At 38.3% G+C, this 27,568-nt stretch overlaps 2 protein-coding genes across 2 annotated transcripts; one reads left to right on the forward strand and one right to left on the reverse strand.

The window, feature by feature from the left end:
* Nucleotides 1-576: 576 nt before the first annotated feature.
* IAA31 (indole-3-acetic acid inducible 31) lies at nucleotides 577-2,350 on the reverse strand. Its single transcript, XM_086577282.1, has 4 exons — nucleotides 2,078-2,350; nucleotides 1,253-1,464; nucleotides 972-1,071; nucleotides 577-878 (listed from the first exon to the last, which is right to left on the reverse strand). The coding sequence occupies exons 1-4, from the start codon at nucleotides 2,242-2,244 to the stop codon at nucleotides 824-826; spliced, it is 534 nt and encodes a 177-aa protein (XP_086433408.1). The 5' UTR covers nucleotides 2,245-2,350; the 3' UTR covers nucleotides 577-823.
* A 15,672-nt stretch (nucleotides 2,351-18,022) lies between these two features.
* ASY3 (asynaptic protein) lies at nucleotides 18,023-26,517 on the forward strand. The gene is made up of 11 exons (XM_086578238.1): nucleotides 18,023-18,147; nucleotides 18,312-18,386; nucleotides 18,484-20,358; nucleotides 20,464-20,611; nucleotides 21,179-21,301; nucleotides 21,405-21,468; nucleotides 21,598-21,747; nucleotides 21,830-21,888; nucleotides 23,926-24,060; nucleotides 25,633-25,724; nucleotides 26,080-26,517. Exons 2-11 carry the CDS (start codon nucleotides 18,354-18,356, stop codon nucleotides 26,149-26,151), a joined length of 2,751 nt encoding a protein of 916 aa, XP_086434364.1. The 5' UTR covers nucleotides 18,023-18,147; nucleotides 18,312-18,353; the 3' UTR covers nucleotides 26,152-26,517.
* Nucleotides 26,518-27,568: the final 1,051 nt, after the last annotated feature.

Genomic DNA, 27,568 nt, shown 5'->3' on the forward strand with positions numbered 1-27,568 from the left:
AGACCAGATTTTGTGAGTAGCATTGAAATCCCTCATAGGCCATAATATAGATTTTTGTAAGTGTTTCCATTTGACTGTACAAAGAAACGGTTATCCCTGCTCTATGATCTAACGTTTTTTTCAAATGATCGATAAAAATCCCTTGCGTGCAAAAATAAATGAAAGGGAGATGAGGTCCTCCTGCTACTTTAAATCTGTATGCTCAGTCTTTCACCTTTCAATGATCCAATCAAACGAACGAAATCTACCATGCATCCTTAAAGCAGATTTTGTGGAGAGAACTGGTTGGCTAGATTTTCTGTGGTCATTATTTACTTTATGCCAAACGATCGTCATCAACTTACAAGAATGATGCTACATATAGAAAGCCAGAAAGGAGAAGAGGAGCAGAAATGCACACAAAACTAGAAAATGGGACATTAATTAACCGATTGACCTTATCAAACACTTGGAATTAAAGTGCTGTACTGAATTTTGGCATATTGACTGCAAAGGTTTCTAAAACCATAAAAACAAATGATCAGATATAATGGTAACATATATTTTGTTACGCAGTGTAAACCTAAAACTCAACAATTTGATCCGTTTCATCGCTAGCCCTTTTATAAATTTCACCAAAAAGACAGAGCGAGAGAGTTACATTCTTATGCGGTCGAATATCAATATATATATTTGAAAAATCTAAATAAAAGGAGCCAGATTCTGTAGTATGTACATCGACAAAATCAGCAACGGTGATACTATACTCAGAGAGCAAACATGCATCTACGTTGGTTTCGGTCATCAAAACAAAATTTTAAGAGCCAAAGACAGTTATGTTGCACTAGCACTTGACAGCTATTGATATCTTCAGTTTCTTCACTGAGGTCAAGAACAAGCTACAAAAACAAAATGTAAGCAACTTTAGTATGTGCATGTAAAATGGGAAAAGGGAAATCACACGATGACAAAGAAAAGTGTTTAAAGCTTACTCCCAAGGAACATCTCCCACCATCATCCAATCACCTTCCTTGTCTTCATATGTTAGAAGATGATCACTATCATTTTGTACATGATGAATATCTGCTGGGACTGTGCAACATAAAGGAAGTACAAGTACAAGTTAAAGTGAATTATACTCCAATGAAAATATACTTATACTTTCCTTTCGTAGTATATTAAACACTGAATTTACATACTCATTGATAATTAAAGAAAAAAGCACGCCAATTGTGTATCCGGTATCCCTCAATCACTCTCCATACGTACTTACAACGAATGGTAGTGGTCTTGAACATGCGACGAAGAGTTCGTATTAGACCATCATAATTGTGGTGAGCGTACAAATCAACTTTCCTCCCAATCACAATGCCTTCCATGTAGACCTTAACAAAGAAGGTAGATCGATGCGGATAATTTCTTTTCTGATCAGCAAGCATGCTCCTCAATAGCGGTTTAATTGGCGGCCAGTTAACTTCTTCATTTCTACAGTGAAGAAAAAAGACCAATAATACATGAACCATTCTTTCTAGCTTGTTTTGTTAACTCATAAACTATAGAATCAAATAGCATCAATAAAAAATTAACAACTGAAATCAGAAAACACAACCAAATTGAACGGTATAAGTTCTTGGTTCTGTTGCACCGTACGAAAACAGGAAGAATCGAAAAAGGTAATTGTCCTACTTTTCCCTGTGAACGCATTTTTCTAAATAGTACAGTTTAACTGGAAGCAACTTCATAATAGAGTTGGATCCTTTCAAGTAGTATGGTTTATGGGACTTGGACAAATTTGAGAACGTTTCGGAAGATGTTTTCTTTCAAAGATGTAAACTCTTTTTGTAGGAAGCCAACATAGGGGTACTTGAGGTGTTATTAATCACAAGATGTTAACACCCGGCAACAAGGATAAGTGGTGTTTCTAGGACGAATGAAGGTGATCACTATATTTTTTCAGCCAAGACTGTGAGGGAGAAAATGTGAGGACAGCAGCTCCCCTGCTTCTGCCACGCACTGCGATATTCATTCTAATTTCTTAGTAACCAAAAGAGAGTTAACAAAATGAATGATGTAGTTTTGTATACTTGTATGCGTGTACCTTGAATTTGAAGAATTGCCATGTTGAGATGAAGTGGAAATACTTAATCCAAGACTTAAATTTGTGCTTATATCTGTCATTGGTTTAAATGAAGACGATGCAGAAGAGAGGGAAGGGTGGCTGCTACTGTTGATGGAGGAAGAAGAAGAATGAGTAGTTCTTCCCATTGTGAAATGAAAGTGAGAACATGTTGTCAACTTAGGATAGCTTAAATAATATACTAACAGGGAGGCAAAAGTTCAATGTTGAAACAAACTTGTTTTGTTTAATTTGTCACTGGATTGACCAACAGGTACACATGGCACAGACAAAATAGTACAATGGTAACTCTGGCTTATAGGTGGTTTTAAGGTTCTACCTGGTAATTATCGGAAAAAAAATAAGAAAGGGTTCTACACTTCTACCTGGTCAATTAATTAAGGATAGGTCATGGGACTGAATTGCTTGTACCGGCCAGTTCACTATATTATATTGATTATTGAAGTGGTCATATAGGTATCGATCGGAAAATTTGGGTTACACATTCTCTATTTCTCTTGAGAATTGGGACTATGTGCTCAAATCCAATTGTTTTTTATTCATCCTACTTGTGCTCTGCATCTGAATGACATGGTGATACTAGCAGTTCTTGTGAAAATAATGAAATATGAAATGCTTAGTATTTGTTCTCGGTCTCTTCTTATAGTTCCTAACAAAACAGACTTTACTAGTAGACGTTCCAACTAAAATTTCTTTAGTGAAAAAACCAACCGTGTAGTTATATGGACTTCTCTTTGCATTGCAATCTCAAGCAATTTTGTCTTCTTAAAATGCTTAAAATGTAGGTCGTAGTTTTTAAGCACAGGGCGCACTGGTAAGCAAGCAGTGGTTAGTCTTACATATTCCCTTTGCCGACTAGCAAGGTTCATGAAGATATAGGATGGCTCAGCCGTGCAAAAGAGGGCATTTGACCTCAAAAAGGGACTAGAGGACCACAAGCCCATCAAAGATAAGGGACTGACCTGAATTAGTAAACAACTAGCATAATGGATTCTTTGGCTACACATGTAGGTGAATAGATGATAACTGCAAAAGCTAGTGGTAAGTGGTCACAACATCCTCGTGGGAATCTGAACTTATTTCGGCATCCTTGTAAGTTGTAACAACAGTGTTCTATAATAAAATGCTATGTTACTAAGAGGAAGCATATAATTTCTACCTTGGAGGATGATGAAACGCGCGAACTTATCATCGCATTGGCATGCCGACCAGTAATAAAAGAAGAGTTCAAGTGGTTGGCAAGAGCGTAAGGCCATTAACAAACTCACCAAACACACGAGATAATTTTACAACTCTAGTTGAGATCCTTCTTGTATACTGTTGCATCTATTAATTGTTACCTATATATTGAAAAGGAAAAAGTGAAGTCCAAAAAAATTAAAACATAAAAAAAAAACATATCTGGAGTTACCATTTCTTAATAATGAATTAAATTTGATCTGGTATGGTTAACCAGATCACTTAATTAGGGACCATAAGTGGTGAAACAATTGTTTTTCAACTGAAATCAGTACATACTGTGAGTGTGAGGGTGGGGAAGCAAGTAGACATAAGTCACCATCTCATTCTTTGTAGGTAGACAAGCTAATATTTCTTTTCTTATAAGATTTCTTTTTCTAAGTTCTCCATGACACACATGCTTACATGAAAATGACACATTGATACTCTGAAACATCTGTTCAGAAAGATTTTCCCAATTGAACCAAGCATTCATTTAATAATTCACTAGTTCTTGTTACGATTCGAGCTGAATTGGTCCATATGGCATCCGCTACTTCCACGTTGATAAAATCACAACATCTTGTCTCCCTGGCTATAATTTCTTCAACAGACCGCCCAACAATATTATCCGTTTAGTTTATGATACTTATGTTGATAATTACACTCTATCTGCCTTCAACATTGTACATAGAGACAGTGGAATTCTGTTTCTTAATTATAGTGACAAAATTAAAGCATGGAGATTAAATTTGGTGATAAATTGGATGGCATACTTAAGTTAATCATTAATTGGAAACAGTAATACTTAATAATGTTAGACTGATCGCAGTTTAGTATATAACTTAACAGTTTTTCGTGCCGTGTAGGGTCCCTATGTAGGATTCATTCTATATGAACAAGTGCAAGTTCATGATCATGAATATAAATTGATATAATACTTGCAATGTGTGGAACTGTGGATATAGTCTCCGTGTGTTAATAAAGTTCATCATAATCTTGTACTTGGATATACATTAATATAACAAAGTGTAGCATAAGGGGGATGACCTCAGTTAAATAAAGGATAAACTACATCATATATTAGTTTTGGTGACAGTTAGAAAAGTAGATTATTTAGGATCTTCTAGTTTGTGATGAGGTGACATTTTAATACATTATCCTTCGAAGTAATCAAAAGCCTCAATCGAAAGCGAAGACATGACGATGGTTCTTGAGACAGGAAATCAACTCGATCAATTCCAGACACGAGAGACTTTATTTGATCATCACTGTATCTGTCTTAATTCGTCATGATTTGCCATGAAAATAAGATTGCAAATTTGCAATGTTAAAATTAAACACTTGAACAGTTTCTTTCTTCTTCTTTTTTAAGTTGTGCAAATGCATTTTTTGCTAGACTTGCTTCCTGAATCCTAACTAACCATTAATTGACTCATAATGGCTTGCAATACTCTAAATCTTATTAACTCTTACAGTATAGTAAATTTATCTGGAAATGATTGGTAAACATTACTTTCATTTCCCTATGCATGATGTGCATCAATAAGATTTCCTTTTCGTATCTTAGGGAACAATTGAGCAAACTTGGTCCTGAAGAAAGCCACTGGTGAGGAGAACAATTGGATCGTAACAAACAATAAAATGAAAAGAAAAGGCTTGTTTGTTGTTGTTCCCCCTGTGTTGCTTCCCTTGGTATCTTTATCTTGCTCCCAAGACATTTTGGTACAATGAACTTTGTGTACAATCTAAGCTCCTTCTCTCTCTTCTTTTTATTTCTTTACTATCATCACTTGCTTTTGTGTTAAAAGCTCAAAACCTCAAACACTAGACAATGTGAGTTAAAGGAGCGATTGAGTAAGCAGGTTCAGAGTGATAAAGAGCCACGTGTGAGGTGTCCCATGAAGCAACATTGTCCTGATCACCATGGACCAACTCCTAACATCTCATTACACTGCCCCCCATACCTACATACATAGTTTTATTTAATTCATCACAAAATCCATATCATAAAGTAAACTTGTTGAGAAAAACTCTTCAAATATTCTAGAAGACTTGCAACAGTTTCTTCTGTTCCTAGTTGTGAATTTTATTCGTCATGGTCATCATTGTATTTTGAATTTTTGGTGATTTATTGTTTCTTTCTTTTCAAGTTATAAATCGATTTATATATAAGAACTCACTATGGATGCATGTCGTGGCTACGAGTCTTAGAAATATATATATATATATATGCCTAACTACTTAAGTTAACTTTAAAATCAACTACAAAATGAATTCAAACCTATAGATATGATATATCCAATATTAAGATCATTTCTATAAAATTTCAGTTTATTTGGAAACTTCTAACATTGGCAAAAACCGATTACAAAAACTTAACATTTCTGGATCGTTAGATTTCTTTTTAAAGATGCCAACAATTTTTATCTATATGTTAGAGGTTTTCAAATAAGCTGAAATTTTGGGAAGATAATCATTATGGTGAGTGTTTCATAACCACAAAAAATTAGATTTAAATTCATTTTGTAGGTGAAGTTTTACGTAAGGCTGGCAATGGGTCGGGTAAGAACCGATACCCGATCCAATCTGAACCAATAAAAACGGGTTTGGGACAGGTAGTTAGCATATTGGATCGGTTCTGGGTCTTGAAAATCAGAACCAGACTCTTATTGGATTGGTTCTGGATTAAGTATATACCAAACCGTTATAAGCCTGATCCGATCAAAATTTTTAGTCTTATTCTTCTTAATTTTCCTCCACCATATATTTTTATTACCGCAACATTGCAATATTTAAAGTTCCAAAATAAGATATGCAAAATACATATGTAATATTATGATATGTTTTTTACATAATAAAAAAATGGTTTCTATCTAAAGGAAAATCCTCCCTTACAAATTTGGATTTCAAATCATTCATTATGCCTTTTGGATTTGTGTACCTTGTTTTTGTGTTTAGCAAAAAAAATATATTTAATATTTATATAACGAAATTTAGGATCCAATTATAAAAAACTCGGTTCACCGAAGTTTAAATTGAACTCATTGGTTCGAAACGGATCGGATCTAGAATCAAAAAAAGTTTTCGGTTTGGTTCTGGTTCTCTAACTCAAATATCCATTCGGGCGGTTTGGTTATGGGTCTGTATTGTTGAAAAGCGGATCGGTTTTGGATTTGCATATCTCCGGACCGATCCAACCCATTGCCAACCCTAGTTTTACTCGTACGTACTTATTTTACGTTAACTTAAATAACTACTATATATATATATATATATATATATATATATATATATATATATATATATATATATATATATATATATATATATATATATATATATATATACTTTTTTAGAGAATTACTTAAGTAGCTGCTTTTTTATATATATATTGTAATAAAAAAAAAACGTGTTCAATTCATTGCAAGTCAATCTTTGGCAAGGAACAAAAGTTAAATTAAGCTAAATACTAATTAATTAGGACCACAGTGGTATGTGGAAGAACATAAAATCCGTTATGTAGAGGCGTGGATTTTGTACCCACGACCTGATGTTGAGTTTGATAGGGAATGATTGCACTATTTCTTGGGATAAAAATTGTCTACGTATCAAGTTTTTTGGGTCAACTTGAATCAAGCCTTACGTAGTTCATCTCTCTCTACTTATAGATGTTTGAGCTGACTTTCTTTATTTGCTTCAGGTCGTTGTCAAGTGTAGATCCATAGTTTGTGTTATCTTGATGATTCGTCATTACTTTTGATGTTACAAAGTAAATGTCTCCTTGATTGGTGTGTTGACTGAGCTTCATGATCGCAGTAGATCATTTGCTTCCATATATGGCTGTGTTTGATATTTGGGACGACCTGAGTTTGGATAGTTGTTACGTCCTAGTGGCGTGGTACGACCTGGTGATGTACGAGCTGTGAAGATACTACCTGGTGTGTGGATGCGTGTGTTGTAGTGATATGTTTGAGAACGGAGAGTACTTACACACAACCCCCTTTATTTTATTTATTTTTTGGACAGTTGTGGTGTGAAAAGAAAAAATAAAATAAAGCTTTCAACACGTGTCACACAACTGGTTTTGTTTGAACGGTTTTGGAAAATGTGTGGGAATTGTTGGATCTAATCTATGGGACCAAATCACGGTGGTTTGTAGGCGAGGTTATGATTACATTTTGTGGGGAAGGCAAAACGTTTTGCCTATGTTTTGAGATTTGTGCAGTTGAAGGGTTTGTTTTCTGGCGGTCTTTCATTTCCTCATTCTATCAATGCAAAGGAAGCAAAAGTAGAGAGAAAGAAAAAAATAATAAAAACAAACTTTTCAACCTTTCTTTTTCAGGTGCGTCTCTTTTGATCTAAAAATTTGATCTTTTTGTTACCTTTTTGCTTTTGTCATGTTGATTATTAGTGACAGTTTGAGTGGAGAAGTTGAGTTCGATCAATGGAGAAAGAGAACTGTAAGTGATGAAGATAGTGGTGTTAGGGCTCGTAGTGGAGGTGAGGCGTCGTCGTCTTCCTCATTGGAGAAGATGACTGAGGAGGCGGTACCTAGGTCGGTATATTGTACTACTGCTTTGAGGGAGGAGTTTGGTTGGGTAAACTCTGATATGACTGTATACGACTTGGGTGGAGAGAGGAATGTGTTCGGCTTAGATTATGTTCCTCGGGATGGGGGTGTTGTGGTTTGTTATGGTTAATTGAATGTTGGGATGAGGTTACCGTTCTCCCGTCTTACTGCGGAGGTTTTAATCTTTTGTGGAAAGGCTCCTTGTCAGTTTGCGGGGAATAGTTGGAGAGTTTTTCATATGTTGGATTTGTTGAATGAGAGGGGTTATAACATTTGTTTATTAGATGTTCTTGAACATTTTTATTTGAAAAGGTCGTTTACTATGAATTTTAGCTTGCAAGTGGTGAAAAGGGAATCTGTTGTGATTGTGGGTGTGAGTAAGGAGGATTGGGGGCGTATGCCTTTACTGGTTGTGGGTAATTACAGTCCTTCTGACTGGGAGTTGGCAAATCGTGCTATAAAGTGGGATGGTAGGTCGTTATATTATAGGTCGTAGTGTATGTATGGTAGTTGATATTTTGAACGTTTTGACAACTTTATTTTGTTTTTCCGAGGTTGCTATTCGTGGGCGTACGAGTACCAGGGCAATAGAAGAGTTTGCTTGTTTGAGTTGGGAGGAGAAACGATCTGTCTTGGAGAGATTGTGTATTACTTCAAGAAGCGGAGGTGAGAATATCAACCGAAAGAAGGTTAAGCAGAAGAAAAAGGGCCCGAAAGTTAGTCTTTGACATCTTGGACTCTAGCTCGGATACTGAGATGGAAAGAGAGGATCAAAGGAGGGTGCCTATTTATGGAGTGAGAACGGTTGGAGGAGGCTCTGGTAGCCATCCTGTGTCCAGTGTCCGAACTGACGGGGGGGTAAAAGTGATAGTGGGGTCGTGGAGGTGAGAGTGATGGGGGAGGTGGTGATACTCCCGCTCCCTTTTGTAGGCCTCAGTTAAAGAGGCAGGCTGAGGTCGGTAAGCCTGAGGGGGCTAAGAGGACCCGAACTAAGTCTGAGGAACGACTTGTTATAATGGAAGGTCGTTTTTTATTAGGTCGAGCTCCTTTGAAAAGGACGAACCTGAAGGAGCTGCGGTTGATGTGGGGGTGGCTGATGCTAGGGGCAAGAAGAAGGCTAGTGACACTTAGCCAACTGCCTAAAAATGCAAAGGTTATAGGAGTGCTCTCCAAGGTGATAAGGCTGGTGAGTTTGACGTTCTGGATAGAATAATCACCTACTACGACCCCGTGAGTGGGTTGACGCGGTTGGTGAAAAATAGGGACTGCAATTTCAAGTCTTCACTGGTTGTCAAATGGGCTGCTGGAGAGTATTGCCCTAGATGGAGATAAACATTAGCTGGAGACTGGGAAGGATCTAAAAGCGAACCTAAAAGACATGGATCGTTTGATCTGCTTTGTAAGTGTCCTTCCGATATGAGTTTTTGTTTTGTGCTTTGCGTTATTGCTTTTTGACTTATTTTGTTATTTTGTCAGGTTTTGGCGATGTATAGGAAGCTGAGAGAGATGACAACTATCTCCGACCTGTACAAGAAAGAGTTGGAGGTTGCCAAAGAGTCTTATGACAAGTTGTTGGTTGTGCAAGAGGTTGAACGGGTTGAAATGGTGGGGTAGAGGGCTCAGGTCGGGAATTTGGCTGAAAAGGTGGCCTTATTACAACCGTCTCTTGATGCTTCAAGGGTGGAAGTAGCGCATTGGGTTACTGAGAGCAAACAATCGCAAGCCATTGTTGAGCGAGCTCATAATGAATATAATGATCTAGTAGAAAGTGGTGATGTCTACGTTCTGGTGGATGATTACATGGAGCTAGAACGTAAGTACAAAACTCTCAAAAGGTCTGTTGAAAGTGGGGCTGCAACAGTAACTGTATAAATTACTGTTGTAGATGCTAGTAGACGATTTGATCTACCAACCGACTTGGGTGCTGCTCTAGCTACTCAGCCCACTGAAGTGCTGAATACAAGTGGTGATCCGGCTAGTGACTCTGTTGGTGAAGAGGGCTGCCAACTAGATCACTTGAATGTGGAGAATCAGCCTTGTGTCAACTGATTGTGTTCTTCTTGTAATTTGATTGATGATGGATGAAAGTTTTTGAACTACTTTTGTTGCTAATACTAATAACTTTATTTTGATGGGGATGCTGAGGTCGTTTTCCCATAATAACTTGGGGGCCTCTAGTATCTAACCGAAATTGTATTAAGTAAAAATATTTAAATTACTTACTTGTTTTGAAATGAGATTGTCTGTGAATTTTGTATGAATGTGATTGCTTCCCTTGCTTTTTGTTTTGTTATTTAGCGACCTGTGCTGCATTGTAGTAGACTCGATGACCTGTCATACTTTGCTAGATCGTCTGATGATTGTAGGTCGTAGGTGCTTGTGTACGACCTGATAGATGCACGTAGTTGGCACCTAGGTTTCTTCGTGTCCTTAGGTGTATGTATTGATTAAGTGGTTCCTTTTGGGGGAACTTCTTATTGATTTTTCACTGATAATTAGCTTTTGAGTGGTAATTATAGTTGAGTTAAACTTAACCCTTTCAAAGGCTTTAAGTTGACTTGTGGTCCTTTTGGGGGTACCTTGGATTGTATTTGACTGATAATTAGCCTTTGCATGGCAATTATAGTTGAATCGTTCTTAACTTTGGCATTGATGTTAAGTTGATTTGCGGTCCTTTTGGGGGACCGTGGATTGAATTTGATTGATAATTAACCATTGCGTGGTAATTATAGCTGAGTCGTGCTTAACCTTAGTGTTGGTGCTAGGTTGGTTACTTTGATATCCCAGATCGGGTAGCGAGTGCAAGATGCGTGGTACTCATATAATGCAAGGATAACATTTATACGCGAAATGCTGATGAAATTTTATTCATATTGATTGATATATCTGGAGACAAATTATTGGTAAAAATGCTTGAGTAGAGTTGTATTCCAAGGTCAGGGAAGCATATCACCGAGTTGAGTTTTGATCCAGTAAGCTCTATTTCTAACGACTTTGTAAACTATGTATGAGCCTTCCCAAGTTGGGTCAAGCTTGGTTGGTGCTAAGGCTTTTTGAGGACTAGGTTGCCAGCTTGGAAAGATCTTGGGATGACCTTCTTGTTGTAAGATCGTTGGATGGTTTGGTGATACCGAGCTAGGGATATTGCAGCAGTTTCCCTTCGCTGCTCTAGGAGGTCAACTTCTTTGGCTAAGATGTTGTCATTTTTTCATAATTCGACGATGTCAGAATGTGTGGTTGGGATTGTAAGTTCTGATGGTATGACTGCTTCTGTTCCGAAGCAAAGTGTGAAAAGAGACTCGTTAGTACTGGCTCGGGCTGTTGTTCTGTATGCCCATAAGATGTTTTCGAGTTGTTCTTACCATTGGCTTTTCTTGCTCTCCAACTTCTTTTAGAGATTCTCTTTGATAGATTTGTTTGTAATATCTGCTTGGCCATTGCTTTGTGTATATCTAGGTATAGAAAATGCTTGAGTGATGCACCATTTTTGTAGGAATGCCTTAACTTGTGTGTCGACAAATTGGGTTCCATTGTCCATGATGATGGTGTGGGTTGACCAAATCTTACAATGATATTAGTCCATATGAAGTTGATGACGTGGACTTCCTTGACTTGAACAAGTGGGATTGTCTCAACCCATTTGCTGAAGTAATCTATGGCTGCAATGACGTATTTGAGTCCTATTTTATTTTGTGGGATAAATGGTCTCATGATGTCTAGCCCCCACATATGAAAATACCACGAGGTGGCTATGTTGATCAATTCCCGTGTTGGACTTACGTGGTTGTGGCCAAATGTTTGACATTGGTGATATTTGAGAACATATTTCTTTGCCTCGATGTGCATGTCTGGCCAATAATACCCTTGGGCAATTGCTTTATGAGCCAGAGATCTAGCTTGCTTCTGCATGGTTGCCACATTCGCCTTTGTGAATTTCTTCGAAGATGAGTTGGTCTTCGAGTTGAGTTATGCACCTTATGTGGGGTCCTCATATGGATTTACAGAAAAATCGTCCGTTGATCAAGGTGTATCTGGGAGCTCGAAATTGTGTGGCACGAGCATTCCTTGCCTTTACTGGGAGCTTGCCATGTAAGATAAATTTCATAAATGGGCATATCCAAGATTGAGTGATCTTTCTTCGGATGAAGGCTGGAAGTCTGTGAGGCTGTTGACACTTTCATGTTGGTAGGCAAGCCTCTCTAGGATGTCAATGTAAACTGTGTTGGGACATGCCTCTTGGGTATTTGAGGCTAAGAAAGCCAGGCTGTCTGCTTGTTTGTTATCCTCTCGGGGAATGTGTTCCAAGGAGAATGTTGTGAACGAGCTGATGATATCATTGATAACCTGAGTGTACTTGGCTAAGTTTGCTCCGTTTGTCACATACTCTTTGGTGATTTGTTTGACGATTAGTTATGAGTCACTGTAAGCTTTAAGCTTTCAGACTTATAGTTGTTGTGCCATGCAGAGGCCTGTGATTAACACTTCGTTTGGATGTTGCAAAATCGATCTTAATTGACTTTTGTAGCTGTGTTATTTATGGTAAAGTTAACACAGCCCCCAATCCACTACCGCTATTGTTGCAAGCTCCATCTACGTTGAGGAGCCATGTGTCTGGGGTGGTTGGTTGATGGAGTGAAGTAATGGGCTCGGGTTCCCAGTTGATATCTTCGACGGGGAAGTCAACAAGGAAGTCGGCATTGACTGACCTTTGTGAGACGTTCTGTAAAAAAAATTGATGTGATGTTCACCGAGTTCTTCATCCCATTTGGCCATGCGGGGTGTTTTGTTGTTATAACTCAATACTTGGTTGACGGGTACATCTGTTATGACCTTGATGTTGTGAGCCTGGAAGTATGGTCGAAACTTGCGAGTAGAGTATAACAAAGATAACATTGTTTTCTCAATTGGAGAGTAATGCTTTTCTAAATCTACCAATGTCTTGCTGGTGAAATAGACTGGTTTTTCGATTCCCTCGCTTTCGCGAAAGAAGACCAAGCTGATGGCAAAATTGGTAGTCGCAAGGTAATGCCTAAGTGTCTCTCCTTCATTTGGTTTAGACATGATAAGCGGAGTTGATAGGTAAGGCTTCATGTCGTTGAATGCTTTTGGCATTCGTCTGTCCATGTGAATGTTGCGCCCTTTTTTAGTATTTGCAAGAGCGGTCTGCATTTGTCAGATGCACGTAAGATGAATCAGTTGAGGGCTGAAACCATGCCAGATAGCTTGTAAATTTGTTGTTTGGAAGTTGGTTCTGGCATTTCAAGGAGAGCTCGTATTTGTTCTGGGTTTACTTCAATGCATCTTTGTGAGACGAGGTACCCTAAGAATTTCCCTGAGGCTACCCCAAATACACATTTTGCTAGATTGAGCTTCATCTTGTTTTGGCGCAATCTTTCAAAGGCTTCTTGCAAGTAGGAGTGTAAAAAAAAAACCGTTGACCCATCATCGGTAGGGTACCCGGTCTTCACCCGCCACCCAAACCCGCACCGACCCAAAAACAAACCCGCCCCGCCCCACCACCATTTTTACGCGGTCGGGTTATGGGTGTAGGTTCTATGCTCAAACCCGACCCGTCAAGCCGCCCGATCCGCACCGTGTCAAAAGTCGTTGACCCAACCCCATTAACCCGCATAATTTCAAAACTCTAATTATAATATTTTTGTATTTTGTTTTATATATTTTTTTAACTTTTGTAGAAATTTGGGAGATATGAACACAAATTTATGAGTTCAACATCAATTTCAAATATTCATAATTTCAAAACTCTAACTATAATATTTTTGTATTTTGTTTATATTTTTTTTAACTTTTGTAGAAATTTGGGAGATATGAACACAAATTTATGAGTTCAACATCAATTTCAAATATTCAAGTTTGAACATTGGGCAAATATCAAAAATTCAAATTCAACTTTCGAATTTTGGAGAAGATGAATCATTCATCATTGTATTAATTTCGAATTCTTTTAGTTTATATTTTATTGTTTTGTACCATAGATCCTCGCTCTCATTTTCATTTTATCATGATATGGAAAATAATCAATTTACAAATAAATCACGAGAAATAAGTTTCAAATTTGCAGATATGGTTTTGGGTTCAAGTTTTTTTTTTTTTTTTTTTTTTATTGATTGATTCCATTTTTTTTTCTATATATTGTGAATTGGAAATATATTACTTGCAGAATTAGAAAGGTTTTTTTAGGTGAAATTAGGATAAAATGATAATTTCCACCCGACCCGAATGACCCGCCCAAAACCCGCCCGTAAGCTGACCCAACAGGCCGGGTGATGGTACTAAGACATGACACTTCAACCCGCCCCGTTGGAGACCACTGGATTTGTATCCCCCAGACTTGTCCTACTCCACCCCATCACTATTTGACCCGCAGTTTACCCGACCCTCCCCGTATTACACCCCTACTTGCAAGTGAGAAATGTGATCTCCGCCTTTGCATTTTTTACTACTATGTCATCTATGTAGACTTCCATAGTGTCGCCCAGCAAGTTTTTGAACATTTTTGTGACAAGTCTTTGGTAGGTCGCACCGGCATTCTTCAAGCTGAACGGTAGGATATTGTAGCAAAACGTTCCTTGTTCGGTTATGAATGACATTTTTTCTTGGTCTTCTTATGTAAGTGGTATCTGGTTGTATCCGCTATATGCGTCCATAAATGATAGCAGTTCATGACCGCAAGTTTGATCTACCAGTATGTCAATCCTGGGTAGGGGGAAGTTGTCCTTTGGGCAATGCTTGTTGACGTTGGTGAAGTCTATGTAGAGTCATACCTAACCATTTTTCTTAGGAACGGCTACAATGTTAACTAACCAGGTCGGGTACTCAACCTCTCTGATGAATCCAACCTTTTTGAGCTTTTCTATCTCTTCATTGATGGATTTTTGAAATTTGAGTGCAAGTTTTCTAGGTCATTGTTTGATAGCCTTTATAGTTGGATCTACATTTAATTTGTGGGAAGCGACCTGAGGGTCGATTCCTGATATATCGATATATGACAAAGCAAAAACATATTTATTGAGAGATAGAAAATTGACAAGTTGCTCCTTGAGCTTGGAGTCTAAATCAGCCCCTACATAAACAAATTTTGTGTCATCATTTGTGCCCAAATTGATTTTCTCTCCAGGTTTGACTTGTGCTTGTTTTTCCTTGAGCTTGTCTGTTGCTGATGCTAGAGGGCTGGAAGCTTGAGAATCTTGCAGCTTTGGGATGTCTTTTGTCTGGACGACCTGAGTTTTTGCCTTGGTTGTTGCGCTGACTTGATTGCATCGATGAGCTTCTAGTTGGTTGCTTCTGAGCTCCATGATACCTTGGGGTCCTGGGAACCGCAGGACTTAGTGTAAGGTTGATGGAACTGCTTAGATTTTGTGAATCCACCTGCATCCTAAGATGGCAGTGTATGATGACTTGACATAAGTCACACTGAAACGTGTTGAGGTTTTAACCATGTCCTCTTTTTCTCCAATGGAGACTGGTAGGATGACATCTCCAATGACATCTGTGCGGTCTCCACTTAACCCGTATAGTGGCGCATTTGACTCTATCATCACCGAGTATGGGCAAGTGCATATCCTTGTAGGTTTGGTAGAAAAGGATGTCGCAGGAGCTGCCTATATTGATTAGGACCCGCTTAACTATCCATCCGTTGATCTTGACGTGCACTACCAGAGCATCATTATGGGGTAGGCACACCTTGTCGAGATCTTCCTCGGTGAATGCTATTGCAATCGTAGACTGAGCGTTGGCAGGAGTGATTACTTCAGCTTGTGGGATAGTTGGTAGATTTCTTGCAGTGCTCCTACGCGCCTGTGTTTTTAACGACCATAGGTCTCATTGCTGGAAATGTCTGTAATCATGTGGATTGTGGATTACTTTTTCCTCGTCGTGAACTCTCGGATCGGAGGAGTGCTGTCTTTTGTTGTGCCTTAACCAACTTGGAGATTTAGATCGTCGGGCTGTTCTACTTATGCTCTTTGCGAGCAGGTCGTTCATGACTACAGCTTCTGCTTCTGTTGCAGTTGGCATTTAGTTTATACCTGAGGTCGCTTTATGGCAGGAACTCTTTTAGTTTTACCTCTTCGACTAAGTCTTGGAGGTAGTGCTTGAGGCTCCAATATTTATCGGTGTCATGGTGGTGGAGTTTGTGGAAGTGGCAGTATGGACGTCCTGATATTGCGATCACCTTGTTGATGTTTGGTTTGAAGTAAGATGTTGTATATATCTTCTTCAGGATATGGCTTGGCATCCTGGAGAAGTTGGAGAATTCTTTTTTGGTGTACGATGGCTTATGGGAGTTGGTGCCCTTGTTGTTGCCTGAGTACTAGTTGCTTTCTTTGGGTCCCCGTTTGTCGCTGCCTGCGAGGACTTCTTTGCCTTTGCGCTGGGTCATCCATTCTTCATAGTTCATGTACTTGTTGACTCTGTGGTACAGGTCGTCTAGGTGTTATGGCTTGTTGCGCATGAGAGACCCTGCTAGGTTGGAGTCGTCTAGGAGGGCATTAGTGAATGCAGAGGCTACAAATATGTCCTTGAGGCCTGGTTCCATTGATAGGTGTTCCTTTTTGAAACATCTTAGGAAAGCGCGAATAGTCTCCCTGTGTGTTTGCTTCAGCTGGAACAAGGAGTCTAGGTCGACTTGTTTCTTCCTGTTGTGGACGAACTCTGCTGCGAACGTCTCGGCTTGTCAAAGTTGTGGATTGAATCAGGAGTTAGCATGTAGAACCAATCCAATACTCCATCTTTCAAGCTGACTGGAAAGAGTTTGCATTTGAGGTAGTCAAAGTCTGGAGCATTGTAGAGCGCTAAGATTTGGTTGAAATGAGCTATGTGCTGGCTTGGACACGAGGTACCGTCGTACAATGAGAACTTTGGTTGGATAAAGTTAGTGGGAGGCTGCTTGTCCCTGGCTTCTGTGGTGAATGGTGACACCTTGTATGATTGGAACATCTTCTGAACGATCTAGGTCATAAATGGCTTTTTCACCGATTTCTCGGTCGTTGGGTGAGGTCATCGGCGTTGATTCGGGTTGTAGTGAAATTTCGTGACCGCATTGTTGTCGATGGCATCTGGAGTCACATTGTTGGTGTTGGAAATGGTTTGCTCGCGCACAATTTGGTTCTCTTGCTGGAGCGTGGTAAATGATTCGTGGAGAAAGTTGACTTGATCTACTAGAACTTGTAGTTGTGCTTCCATGGTGGTTTTCTAACCAATTTCGTGGACTTGAGAAAATAGTGTGGGTGTTTTTCTCAAGGAAATGAACTGGCAGACGGCGCCAATGTAGAGGCGTGGATTTTGTACCTATGACTTGATGTTGAGTTTGATAGGGAATGATTGCACTCTTTATTGGGATAAGAGTTGCCTATGTATCAAGTTTCTTGGGTCAACTTGAATCAAACCTTACGTAGTTCATCTCTATTTACTTATAGATGTTTAAGCTGACTTTCCTTATTTGCTCAAGGGCGTTGTCAAGTGTAGATCCATATTTTGTTATATCTTGATGATTCGTTATTACTTCTGATGTTACAAAATAAATATCTCCTTGATTAGTGCGTTGGCTGAGCTTCAGGATCGCGGTAGATCATTTGCTTCCATATATGAATGTGTTTGATATGTTGGACAACCTAAGTTTGGGTAGTTGTTACGTCTTGGTGGCGTGGTACGACATGGTAATGCACGAGCTGTGAAGATACGACCTAGTGTGTGGACATGTGTGGTGTAGTGATCTGTTTGAGAACGGAGAGTACTTACACGTTAATTAAAGTTTGAACCAAAATGAGACAAAACACCCATTGTTTAGACGTACACTGTTTATATGGCATGTTGATGAAATGGCGTGAAGTTGAACTTGAATTCAAGGTATGTAGTCTCATGTAGTCTCGTTATTGGGTGGGCCTTATATAAGATAAGTTTCAACAATCCGACCCAAAGACCAATCAACCCAAACCAACCTAGCTAGGCGGTTAGGCCTATGTTTTGATCGTAATTTAAGGGTCCCCCGTTTGTGCAATTCATTTGGGCTTGTCGTCATATCCCAGGTAGGACCTCAAATTTCACTGGGTCCCACCTTTTAATTTTCCCGCCAAATTATTCTCATTTTTCACTTTCTCATTTTGAAACCCAGCTTAAATAAATAAATAAAAACTTGTCTCTCTCATTTCTTCATATCTCAAACTAAATCTATTATTATTATTTCTCACACCAGTTTTCATTTGCTTCGATTTGAAACGTGGTAAGTTTTCATCACATCCGTTACGTTATTCTTCATTTTAATTAATTAGTTATAATAATAAATCGATTTGAAACCCTAATTTAATTACTAGATCTATCTGTAAAATTAACCAACCATAGATCCATGTAAATTTTATTCAATTTCAACGTGTTTATGGGTTTTAGGTACATACTATATTGTTTTGGCGTTGATTGATTGTTGATTCAATGGAGATCGATAGGCGATTAAGTCAACAACAAGTAAGTGGACTTATCTCTAATTTTTAAGGTTATAATTGATTTAAAATGTGATATCAAGTTGATTGTTACTTTTTTCTGCTTCAATATGTGTTTTTAGGACCTGGGTAATGTTTGTGGGAGTTTGGGTAGTGGATTTCTTCCATCTGGACAGTCGAGGAAGGTTTCGATTGGTATTATGGCAGAACAAAATGTTGTTATTAAAATGAAATCTACTGGAGTTGTTGGAAATAATAATAATAATAATGCTAAAGAAGGGGATTCTAGGAAGAAATTAGTGGAACGAAGAAACAACAATTTGTCGGAGATGTTTGATTCTTTGAAAGAAAAACAAGCTCAAGGGAATTCTCCTTGGGTTTCTACTGGATCGTATAAGCAAGTCACACCAACGACAACAACTACAGTGCAATTTAGTGCAAATAAGACTCCGGTTGTGTACTCTGGAAGTGGCTTGCAAGAGAGATCCAATAGTGTAAGTGGGAAATCGAGGGTAAAAATGGTTCAGATTTATGCAAATCAAACTATGGTTCTGCAGTCCGACAGTGGTGCTCAGAAGAAATTCAGTGGTGTTGCATGTGGAAGGAGAAAAGAGAAGGACGGAAGCACTGAAAAGGTGGAAGAGTTTGCCTTCAGCGGCGGAGTTCCTAATAAGTCTGATGGTGTTGTATATGGAAGGAGAAAAGAAACAGATGGAAACACTGAAAAGCTGGAAGAATTTGCATTTAGCAGCGGAATTACAAAGAAATTTGATGGTGTTGTATATGGGAGGAGAAAAGAGAAGGATGGAAACACTGAAAAGGTGGAAGAATTTGCTTTCAGCAACGGAGTTCAGAAGAAGTTTGATGGTGTTGTATATGGAAGGAGAGAAGAGAAACAAGGAAACACTGAAAAGACAGAAGAATTTGTCTTTGCAGCTGCACAAGAAGCTCATGTGTCGGATAAAGAAAGAGAAGAAGAGAACACAGAGGACAGAGTAAACCGAACCAACACGAGTTTGAGACAGAGGCTTTGGGAAGCATTAGAAACTGCATCTTCACAGAAGGAGAAGAGTTCAGAATCTAAGGAGCTTGATGTAGGTACAGAGAATTTGAATCTGGACAAACGATTGGATCATAATAGTAGTAAAGCTGTCAAGCCTAGACAGAACTCAGATACTATAGAGACTGACTCTGAAAGTCCTGATGAGACCACTAGAAGACCAGTGACTCGTTCTTTAACTCAAAAGAAAGGCTCAACTGCAACAAATCCAAGGTTAAAGCAAGGCAGCGGTAAAGGAGCAAATTTGCATACTGCCTTGAGCTCTAGAAGGAGACCGCAAGAGAAGAATATATTCACCTTCAATGAAGCAGAAGAGCGGTCAGGGAGCTTACATGGTATTAGCGGACCTCGCCTCTTAAAGTCTACAAGCAAGAATAGTGGGAAAAAAGTGAGCACAAGAGTTGAGCCACGGAGGATTTCCTTTTCAGGAAAGCGTAATTCAAAAAAGATAAGGCGGGACACTGACAGTGATGAAACACAGCCAGCATCCAGTAAAACACAATCACATAGTGGTAAAGTAGAAAAGTTGCATTTAAAACCGTCTGAGATCGACAGAGAGAATCTGCAACCGATAAATGGAATCAGAGATGAAGAGCAGCTTCATCATTCCTCACAAAGCAAGAAGGTGAATCAACAGGAAGAGCTGAGCAGTCCAGAGTTACCAAAAGATACAAGCCCTCTAACAGGTTTTTGGAGTGGTTCCTGGAAAAATAATCTAGACCCCCAATATGGTGCTGAGAGTCCAACCTTAAGAATGAAAGCAACCATGAAAGAATCTTTTCTCAACACATCACCAAAAAGCATACAAGAGGAACAGGCTATTCAGAGTCCTGTACCAGATGAGAGAAGATTTGTGACGAAAGGTTTTTACAACTTGAGGACTCTGCAGAAATCCAAACGAGGTTCTTCTGGTGTAAATGCAGAAACAGATTCCTCTGTATCCTTGAGCATGTTTTCTTTGCTAACAGTTTTTGTTTTAATCATCCACTGATTTTGCATCCAGTTCCTTTTGGTCTATTGTCTTTCTTAACATCTCTAACAGGATGATACCGATGATCTGAAAGAGTCACCCATACCCAATATGGAATCCTCACCTGTTATGGAAGAGATAGATGCAAAACACAGGTTATCTGAATCATCAGAAGATCCAGAAGAAGATAGCGGGGAAGAAGATCAACCCATTAGCAAAGGTGATATACTGACCAAATAAGAAGCATTATATGTTTCTTTTATACATCTTCTGATTTACCTTCAATTGCTGTATTGCATAAAGTGCCATTTCATATAAATGATACACTACCAAATAAGTGAGAGAATTAATCAGAGTCCTTGTTTGTCTACCCCAACAGAGGATCTCGTCTGCTCTCCTTTTCTTCACTTGAAAAGGTCCTTGACTGCAGGTGTTGTGATTCCAGCTACCTGCTTGTCAAGACTTGAGTTTTTGTTGTTTGTCTGCAAACTACTTCTTTCACAATCTTTGTTCCGAGATTAGTGGTTCGCGTGATTTACCATATGGAAAATTTTCCATGTTCATTGCACATTAAATAGTTCACTTAGTCATTGGACTTTCAGTAAAATTGCCTGACCAGTTTGGGGCTATGATATGTGATATGTTACAGATTGATCTTCAGTGTTAGTAATAGTGTACTTGATAAATTTTCTGCTGTTTGTTTCCTATTAACACCAAAAAAGGAGAAGGGGCATGGTGGAGATAAATATGTATGCTGTTCTTACATTGGTTCTGGGGTCATGTGCAGGTCGCAGGGGTGCACATATGTGGACTGCAGGATGTAATAACACCGAGATATCACCATCCATTATTCGCCAAAACAAAAGGTTCTGCCAGGATGGACTGGGCCCCACCTCACCTTCCCAAAAAGGTATTCTGCTAATAGTGTTATATGTGCCCAACACAAGATTGTATCTCTCTCTCTCTCTCTCTCTCTCCTGAATATGATTTGTTCTCTCTCGTGAATTTTTTAGGGATTCTGGAGAGTTCAGAGCTAGAGCAACCTTCGAACCAAAACAATGATGACGGCATGATGAGGTTTTATACACTGAACTATACCTGTTGTTTCATCTATAAAGCAGTTGTAAACCTCATCATTTATACCATTTTCATAGCTATGCATCTTTAAAATGTTTATTTAGTTTCTTTCATTTCTAAATACAACAGTGCTGTTTCTCTCATTGCCAAAGCACTACAAAGTTTTAAAACCAGAATTCAGACCCAAACAAGCAAGAAAAGCTGTCAGATCTTGGCCTCTCTTGCTGAAGAAATACAGTTACAGCTGCAGAACGTTAACTCTCAGATTCAAAGAGAAGTGTGGGTATCACGAGCTCATATTTACTAAGTCATGAATTGCATAATAAGATTTTATATTCATCATTTTCTTCTTTTGCCCCAGTTTGAAGTTCACAAATCTTGGTAATTCAAAGAGGAAAAGCTTAGAAACCAGATTCCAAGGTATGGATAATTTATCTTTAAAGCTAGTTCCTCTAACTAAAAAACTTATTGATTTGGGTGAATACTCGGTGGTCAAAGGAGCCCAATCAATGACTGTCATTGTATTTGGATATACTGTTTTATTTGAGTCATCCAATTCCATTGGCCTACCATATCCCATATGCACCAGCGTCGAATTACCATTTGGATTTTGCGTCCATAAGCAACTTCTGTACAGTTAAGACAAATGGTATCACTTTCCTATCGGGTTGGACTTTTGAGTGTGTATATGTAGTTATGTACTCACTACAATGCATATGTACACACTACGCACTAAGATGCATGTGTATATGTAGTTATGTACTCACGTATATTGACTTTTGTTGTGACTCACTAAGATGCATATGTAGTTATGCACTCATAACATAGCAATTGATTGATTCCTATTTGTTGATCTTGTTACATAATGTTAATGACATGCACATATAGTCCTTTACTGTCATAGTTTCTTTGCAATTGTATTTTTATTAAAATGAGTTGTATTGATGTCATAAAAGCTATGTTACAAGGGCACACTATATTTTGAAAATAATATGTGTCGGATACGTATCTGCATGTCCGTGTTGGACACAAATTATATGTGATACATTAATTTTTGAAAATTTGCCGTGTCAGACTCTTTGTAATCATGTCGGATATGGACACACCTATCCGTGTCATTGTAACTTAGCATAAAAGGCGTTAGTTTTTCACATATGTTAGGGACTGCTTTTTTTAGATGTGATTGTAACGGTAAGTGTTTCACAAAAAAAAGCGGTCAGTATTTCACAATTCTTGATGCAATCCTATGGAAAACATACAGAAGGTCTGGTTCTGTACCGATCTTTGACATGTTGACAGGGATGTCCTTCCAATCCGAAGTGTCTCATATCTTGGGGTTGTAAATTGATTGTACAGCATATCAATCTGCTACAATGACTTGAGAGAGTCTAAATTTAAATTTTCAGAATCCTCTTTGGATGAGTTATAGATTATCATTTCCCACCCGATATAATATTAGAATCCTCTCACAACAATCTTCGAGGGTGCACATACCTCATATTTTATTAGATATATGCTTGAGTTACTCCCCATTCTTACACTTATTTTTACATTGTTATAGAGCCAAAAAGATCTCAAACTGCTTACTTCTAACCATGCAATCCCTGTGTGTACAGAAGGATATCGTGATCATCCAACCATGTGGACGTTTTTCATATGCTGTATACTATATATAATCCCCACAAATCAGTTTCCATTTAATATACCTTGTGTTGGAATGTTTACTTGAAACTCAGGGTATTTGTTTATAGTTAGATTTAGGCATCAAAACTACAAATCTGTTACATGGTGTTTAATGTGGACGCTGATAGACTAAGAAATGCGAATAGGAACCAGGAGTAGATCCATACTAGCTTTAAAATTGTGTGAGTGAGTTATGCATGTGTATATTACATTTATTTTTTGCCTTTTCAGAGTAAGTAAACTGTTGATTCTTAGAGACGTAGAACTACAATAAACCAGGCTGCTATTTGTAGAGAGAGGACTTAGGACACACTTAACTCAATTAGGACTAAAAGCAGTGTAGGTCTACATAATAGACTCACTTAGGTTTTAAGTAGTAACTAGTAGCTTAACCTATTATGGAAAGTTGCTCAGACTTAAATAGGAAACTTTTGTTCCCACATAATCTAATATTATTATTGAATGGGATGAGGACCCAACTTAAATGGCATCTCTATGTACAGAAAGTTGAGTTAAATTAGCACTTTTATGTGAGAATACATAGAAATGGAGTGTTTCAATGCACACCATAGCAACATGTTCCTGTTTGGATTGTTGGAATACTGCAATGGTGATTTAAAACATTTGATCCTGACATGTGTCTTTTCAGTTTGCATTCTTGTTTATGATTGTCAGACACTGTGTTGGTGCACTAGCTATGCACAACTCTTCTAGTTTCATTGCAGTAATTTCTAAGCTTGGATTGAGAACTGACAGCTCAATTTTGACTCACAGAGCAACATGAACGACTGAAATCCACGCAGGATAAGTTCAAAGAAGAGGTAGCTCACCATCTCAAGGAGTGCAAGAGCACACTTGAAGATCTCGAAGCCTTCCAGGCAGAACTAATGGGAAATGCAAAGAGGCAAAGTATGATTACCTATGCTAGTCAGATATTAGACAAGAATGTTGTTGTTTGTCTTCAATTTTTGGTGTTTCTTGATCTTGCTCAGATGATTTGTCCATGTCAATTGTTTTTGTTTTTTTTTTGAAAAATAAATAAAAGAGAGTATATGTTGAAAGTCAAAAAGGACAAGAGACTGGGGTGGGCCAATAATTGGTTGTGGTAAACCTACACCATACTTGATGAGGAAGATAAAACTGCACCTTTTATCTTTAACCTAGTTCAATATTGTTACCTTCTTTAGGGCACATTTGTAGTGAACTATCCTTGCAGTAAGTCCCTTTGCTATTTGTACTTTGCTTTAGATGTTATAGACTTTTTGATTTATTTTTTATTTATAAAAAAAAGAAGAGAGAGAGAGAGAGAGCTCAAACAGGAAGCACTGACATGAAATATGAGTATCAGATTGTAAGAGAAAGTGATATCATCAGCTCGTGTTTTTTAAAAATATGTGAATAGAATAACTTTGTGAAGACTGGTTATGCTTTGCTTTCCTTTTTCTATTTTTTTGTCTGTCTTCCATTATGGAACTGTTACACAATGATATTCTGGTATGAGAAACACCATACTGTAACCTTGTTCAATGACACTGTCATAGTGCACAACTGCTGTAGTCATATCAGTAGCCTAACTTCATATTATGTATGCTGTTATCTCATTAATGTGAAATTTGCAGTGCTATCATTTTTCCTATTAAATATGTCAGAATTAGATTTTAGAAATTGTGTCAAATTTATCTCTTGGATTTCTGCAAAGGATTTATATAAATATGTTGGACATATGAATAAGCGGATTTTATTAGCAATCTTATAAAAGGCTGCCTGTCAAAGTATTTGTCATTCCTTTTGAAGCTTTCCTGCGCTCTCCGTTGACAAATGAAATGTTCCTTAAAATGGAAACCTGGATATATAGAAGACGGCTGGGCACGCTTGTCACAGACCTTGTGAAACTATAATATACCAAATAAAAGTTGGCAGGTAGACTGCTTATGACTTCTTACTATACGCATGGTGTGCTGGTTTGATCAGCTGATAAGAAAAGTTTATTTATTTAAATCTTGGTTAAGCATGCAATGCTAGGAGAGAAATTGATAACCATGTGTGCATTGCTGTATTTTGTGTTTGCCCTTGGTGTGTAGGAAAGTAATTGAAATTTCGTACTGTGCTGCTTGCATGGCTGCAAAGCTCTTATGTGACCATCATGAACTTATAGAATTAGCTGCCCTTGATCAAGTAGTTTAGTGAATATTAGTAAATTCTGCATCAGGACCACATAAACAGCAGCTTAGAATGGAAAACTTGATCCTTATTCAGTTTGAAAAAAGAACATTAAGTTTTGTTTAGATTCACTAGCTTTGATTATTTAGGTGTGGCTGAATGCTCCTCTACTTTTGACATTCTCCTTCAAACTTCTTGCCAAGCTTCCCTTCATATGTTTTCCATGTATTGAAGCTTGATTGGAAAATGTCTACCCGCCAACTTTTTTCCGATTTAATTCAGCACTTCTGATCTACTTTGTTAATTCCCTTCTTTTATCAGAGACATCGCACCAGAAGCTTCTCGCACAGGCAGAAAAAGAAATTGAGACTCAACTGAATGATGCCGACAGAAGAATCACTGCCATCCGCAAGGCAAGTTACTTGTTCTTAATAAGGAATTCACTAGAGGGGATTTAACAAAATGTGGTTCTTATCTATTCTACTTGATATCGTTTCGTGCATAAAATTGCCTACTAGTTTGCATCATCATGTTTTTTGTGGTTGTCCAGTGTGCACTGAGATGAGGAATGTATCCATTTCTTGATGCTTATTGATAGCTAGCATATGAGAACAGAGTCAGGGAATAACATACCTACCATATAGTGGTTATGGGGTATCCTGACCCTAAGACTACATGCAATATGGTGATCTGCTGTACGATCAAAGGCCTTGGCAAGTCAGCCTATTCTTCTGTTTTTCTTAAAAAAAAATTTGGTCGTTGTTGCAGGTGGCAAGGAAAAATATGTTCCAACTGAAACATGTTGTATCAGAGTGCCTAAAAGAAGGTGTTTTCAGTTGACTCAACACAAAGTGAAGATATCTGCTATCTAGATGAACAAGTTGATGAGAAAATTTTACTGGTAACACTTCAATGCTCGTCCGTGTAATCGCTAACATTTTTTTCTTCAGCTTACTAATGCTTTATTGTTGTTTCTTGATTTGGCATTTTATTGTAAATGCACTTGTATTAACATGACAAATCCAACTTGATTTTTGTCTATGCCACTGTCCAAGGAGTGGGCTATTTTGTAGCTTTGATGATTGTATTAAGGTTGGGCTGGATTAGGATTTTGTTCATCAGCTGAAAACCAATATAGACTCTTAAAGCCACGATGTTTATGCGGGGAATTGTCAGTAATCAATTATGTCTGGGGAATGTTGATCACGGTATGACACCAGGAACACTTGGGACTAGGGATTTTGGAATGTTTAATCAAGTTATTTCGACGTGGATTTTGTTTTTCTTGAATGTATGATTTTATCATCTTAAGGGCTGCAACGACTGCAAGCCTGCAACTTGGATTACCTTGGACTGCGGCTTGCGGCAGTTCATGTTATACAAGAAAGTTAGAATACTATTTTAGCTGTCACCAGATTGGGTTGTTTATGTTGCAGTTTTGACTTCTGAGTTTGTTAGTTCAAACTTCAAAATCTAGTTCACGCGGACAAAATAGGCGAGACAAACCGCAGTGAAGGCTCAATCATTTTTCAGACTCCAGGGTTAAAATGTCCATGTTCTGTTTGGTTAACTAGTTTCGTCCACCAACGTGTTAAGTAATACAACCAGACATGTTTCTAAGTCCTATGCATCCACGCACACATAATAGGACACCAACGATCAAGTCAGATTATGCAGGGGGTGGTATATGATTCAAGTCGACCAACACCATCACGTGAATATATAGGATATACACGATGGACCTCACGCGCTTGTGTTGAAATATCTCTCTCTATAGGCCTCGAATTTGATGGGGGCTCCAAAGGTTTTCGTACTGTAACAATCTAACAATCAATGGGTTATCTTTCTTTGCCTTGGGTCCACCATGCTGATAGCTCCCTCGGATCAACACCTGGTTACAAAATGTCCACTTGGAAGCTTCGCTTCCAAGTGAGCAATCTTCGTGTGATTACCAACTACTTGTCAATTTTATTTTCTCAAAGTGACGTGTTCTTCAAAAAAACAATAGAGGTTCCATATGCTTTGGCACCTTAGCGGAATCAATTCACTTTCAAAAAAGACACGACATTCCCCCCTTGAAAACAAAGCTTCTTGACCCAATTCTATTTCCCTGATTCCCTGATTGAAGCTCATCTCTTATTTTGATGGCTAGCTTTTTCGTATACTTACGTAGAGGATCCTACCTCTTCTTTAGAACTAGTATATATGGGGTACGTGCTATGCACGACTTTGTTTTTTCATTTTTTTCTGATTTTGA

The sequence above is a fragment of the Coptis chinensis genome, chromosome 8, assembly GCF_015680905.1.
Source record: "Coptis chinensis isolate HL-2020 chromosome 8, ASM1568090v1, whole genome shotgun sequence".
Classification (NCBI taxonomy): domain Eukaryota; kingdom Viridiplantae; phylum Streptophyta; class Magnoliopsida; order Ranunculales; family Ranunculaceae; genus Coptis; species Coptis chinensis.

Coding starts and splice junctions, on each gene's coding strand:
- ASY3 (XM_086578238.1), top strand. CDS start 18,354: ATGGAGATCGATAGGCGATTAAGTCAACAACAA. Junction 18,387..18,483: donor GGCGATTAAGTCAACAACAA/GTAAGTGGACTT, acceptor ATGTGTTTTTAG/GACCTGGGTAATGTTTGTGG. Junction 21,748..21,829: donor TCTCAGATTCAAAGAGAAGT/GTGGGTATCACG, acceptor CTTTTGCCCCAG/TTTGAAGTTCACAAATCTTG.
- IAA31 (XM_086577282.1), bottom strand. CDS start 2,244: ATGGGAAGAACTACTCATTCTTCTTCTTCCTCCATCAACAGTAGCAGC. Junction 1,465..2,077: donor GGCAATTCTTCAAATTCAAG/GTACACGCATAC, acceptor TCTTCACTGTAG/AAATGAAGAAGTTAACTGGC. Junction 879..971: donor GTGGGAGATGTTCCTTGGGA/GTAAGCTTTAAA, acceptor TTGTTTTTGTAG/CTTGTTCTTGACCTCAGTGA.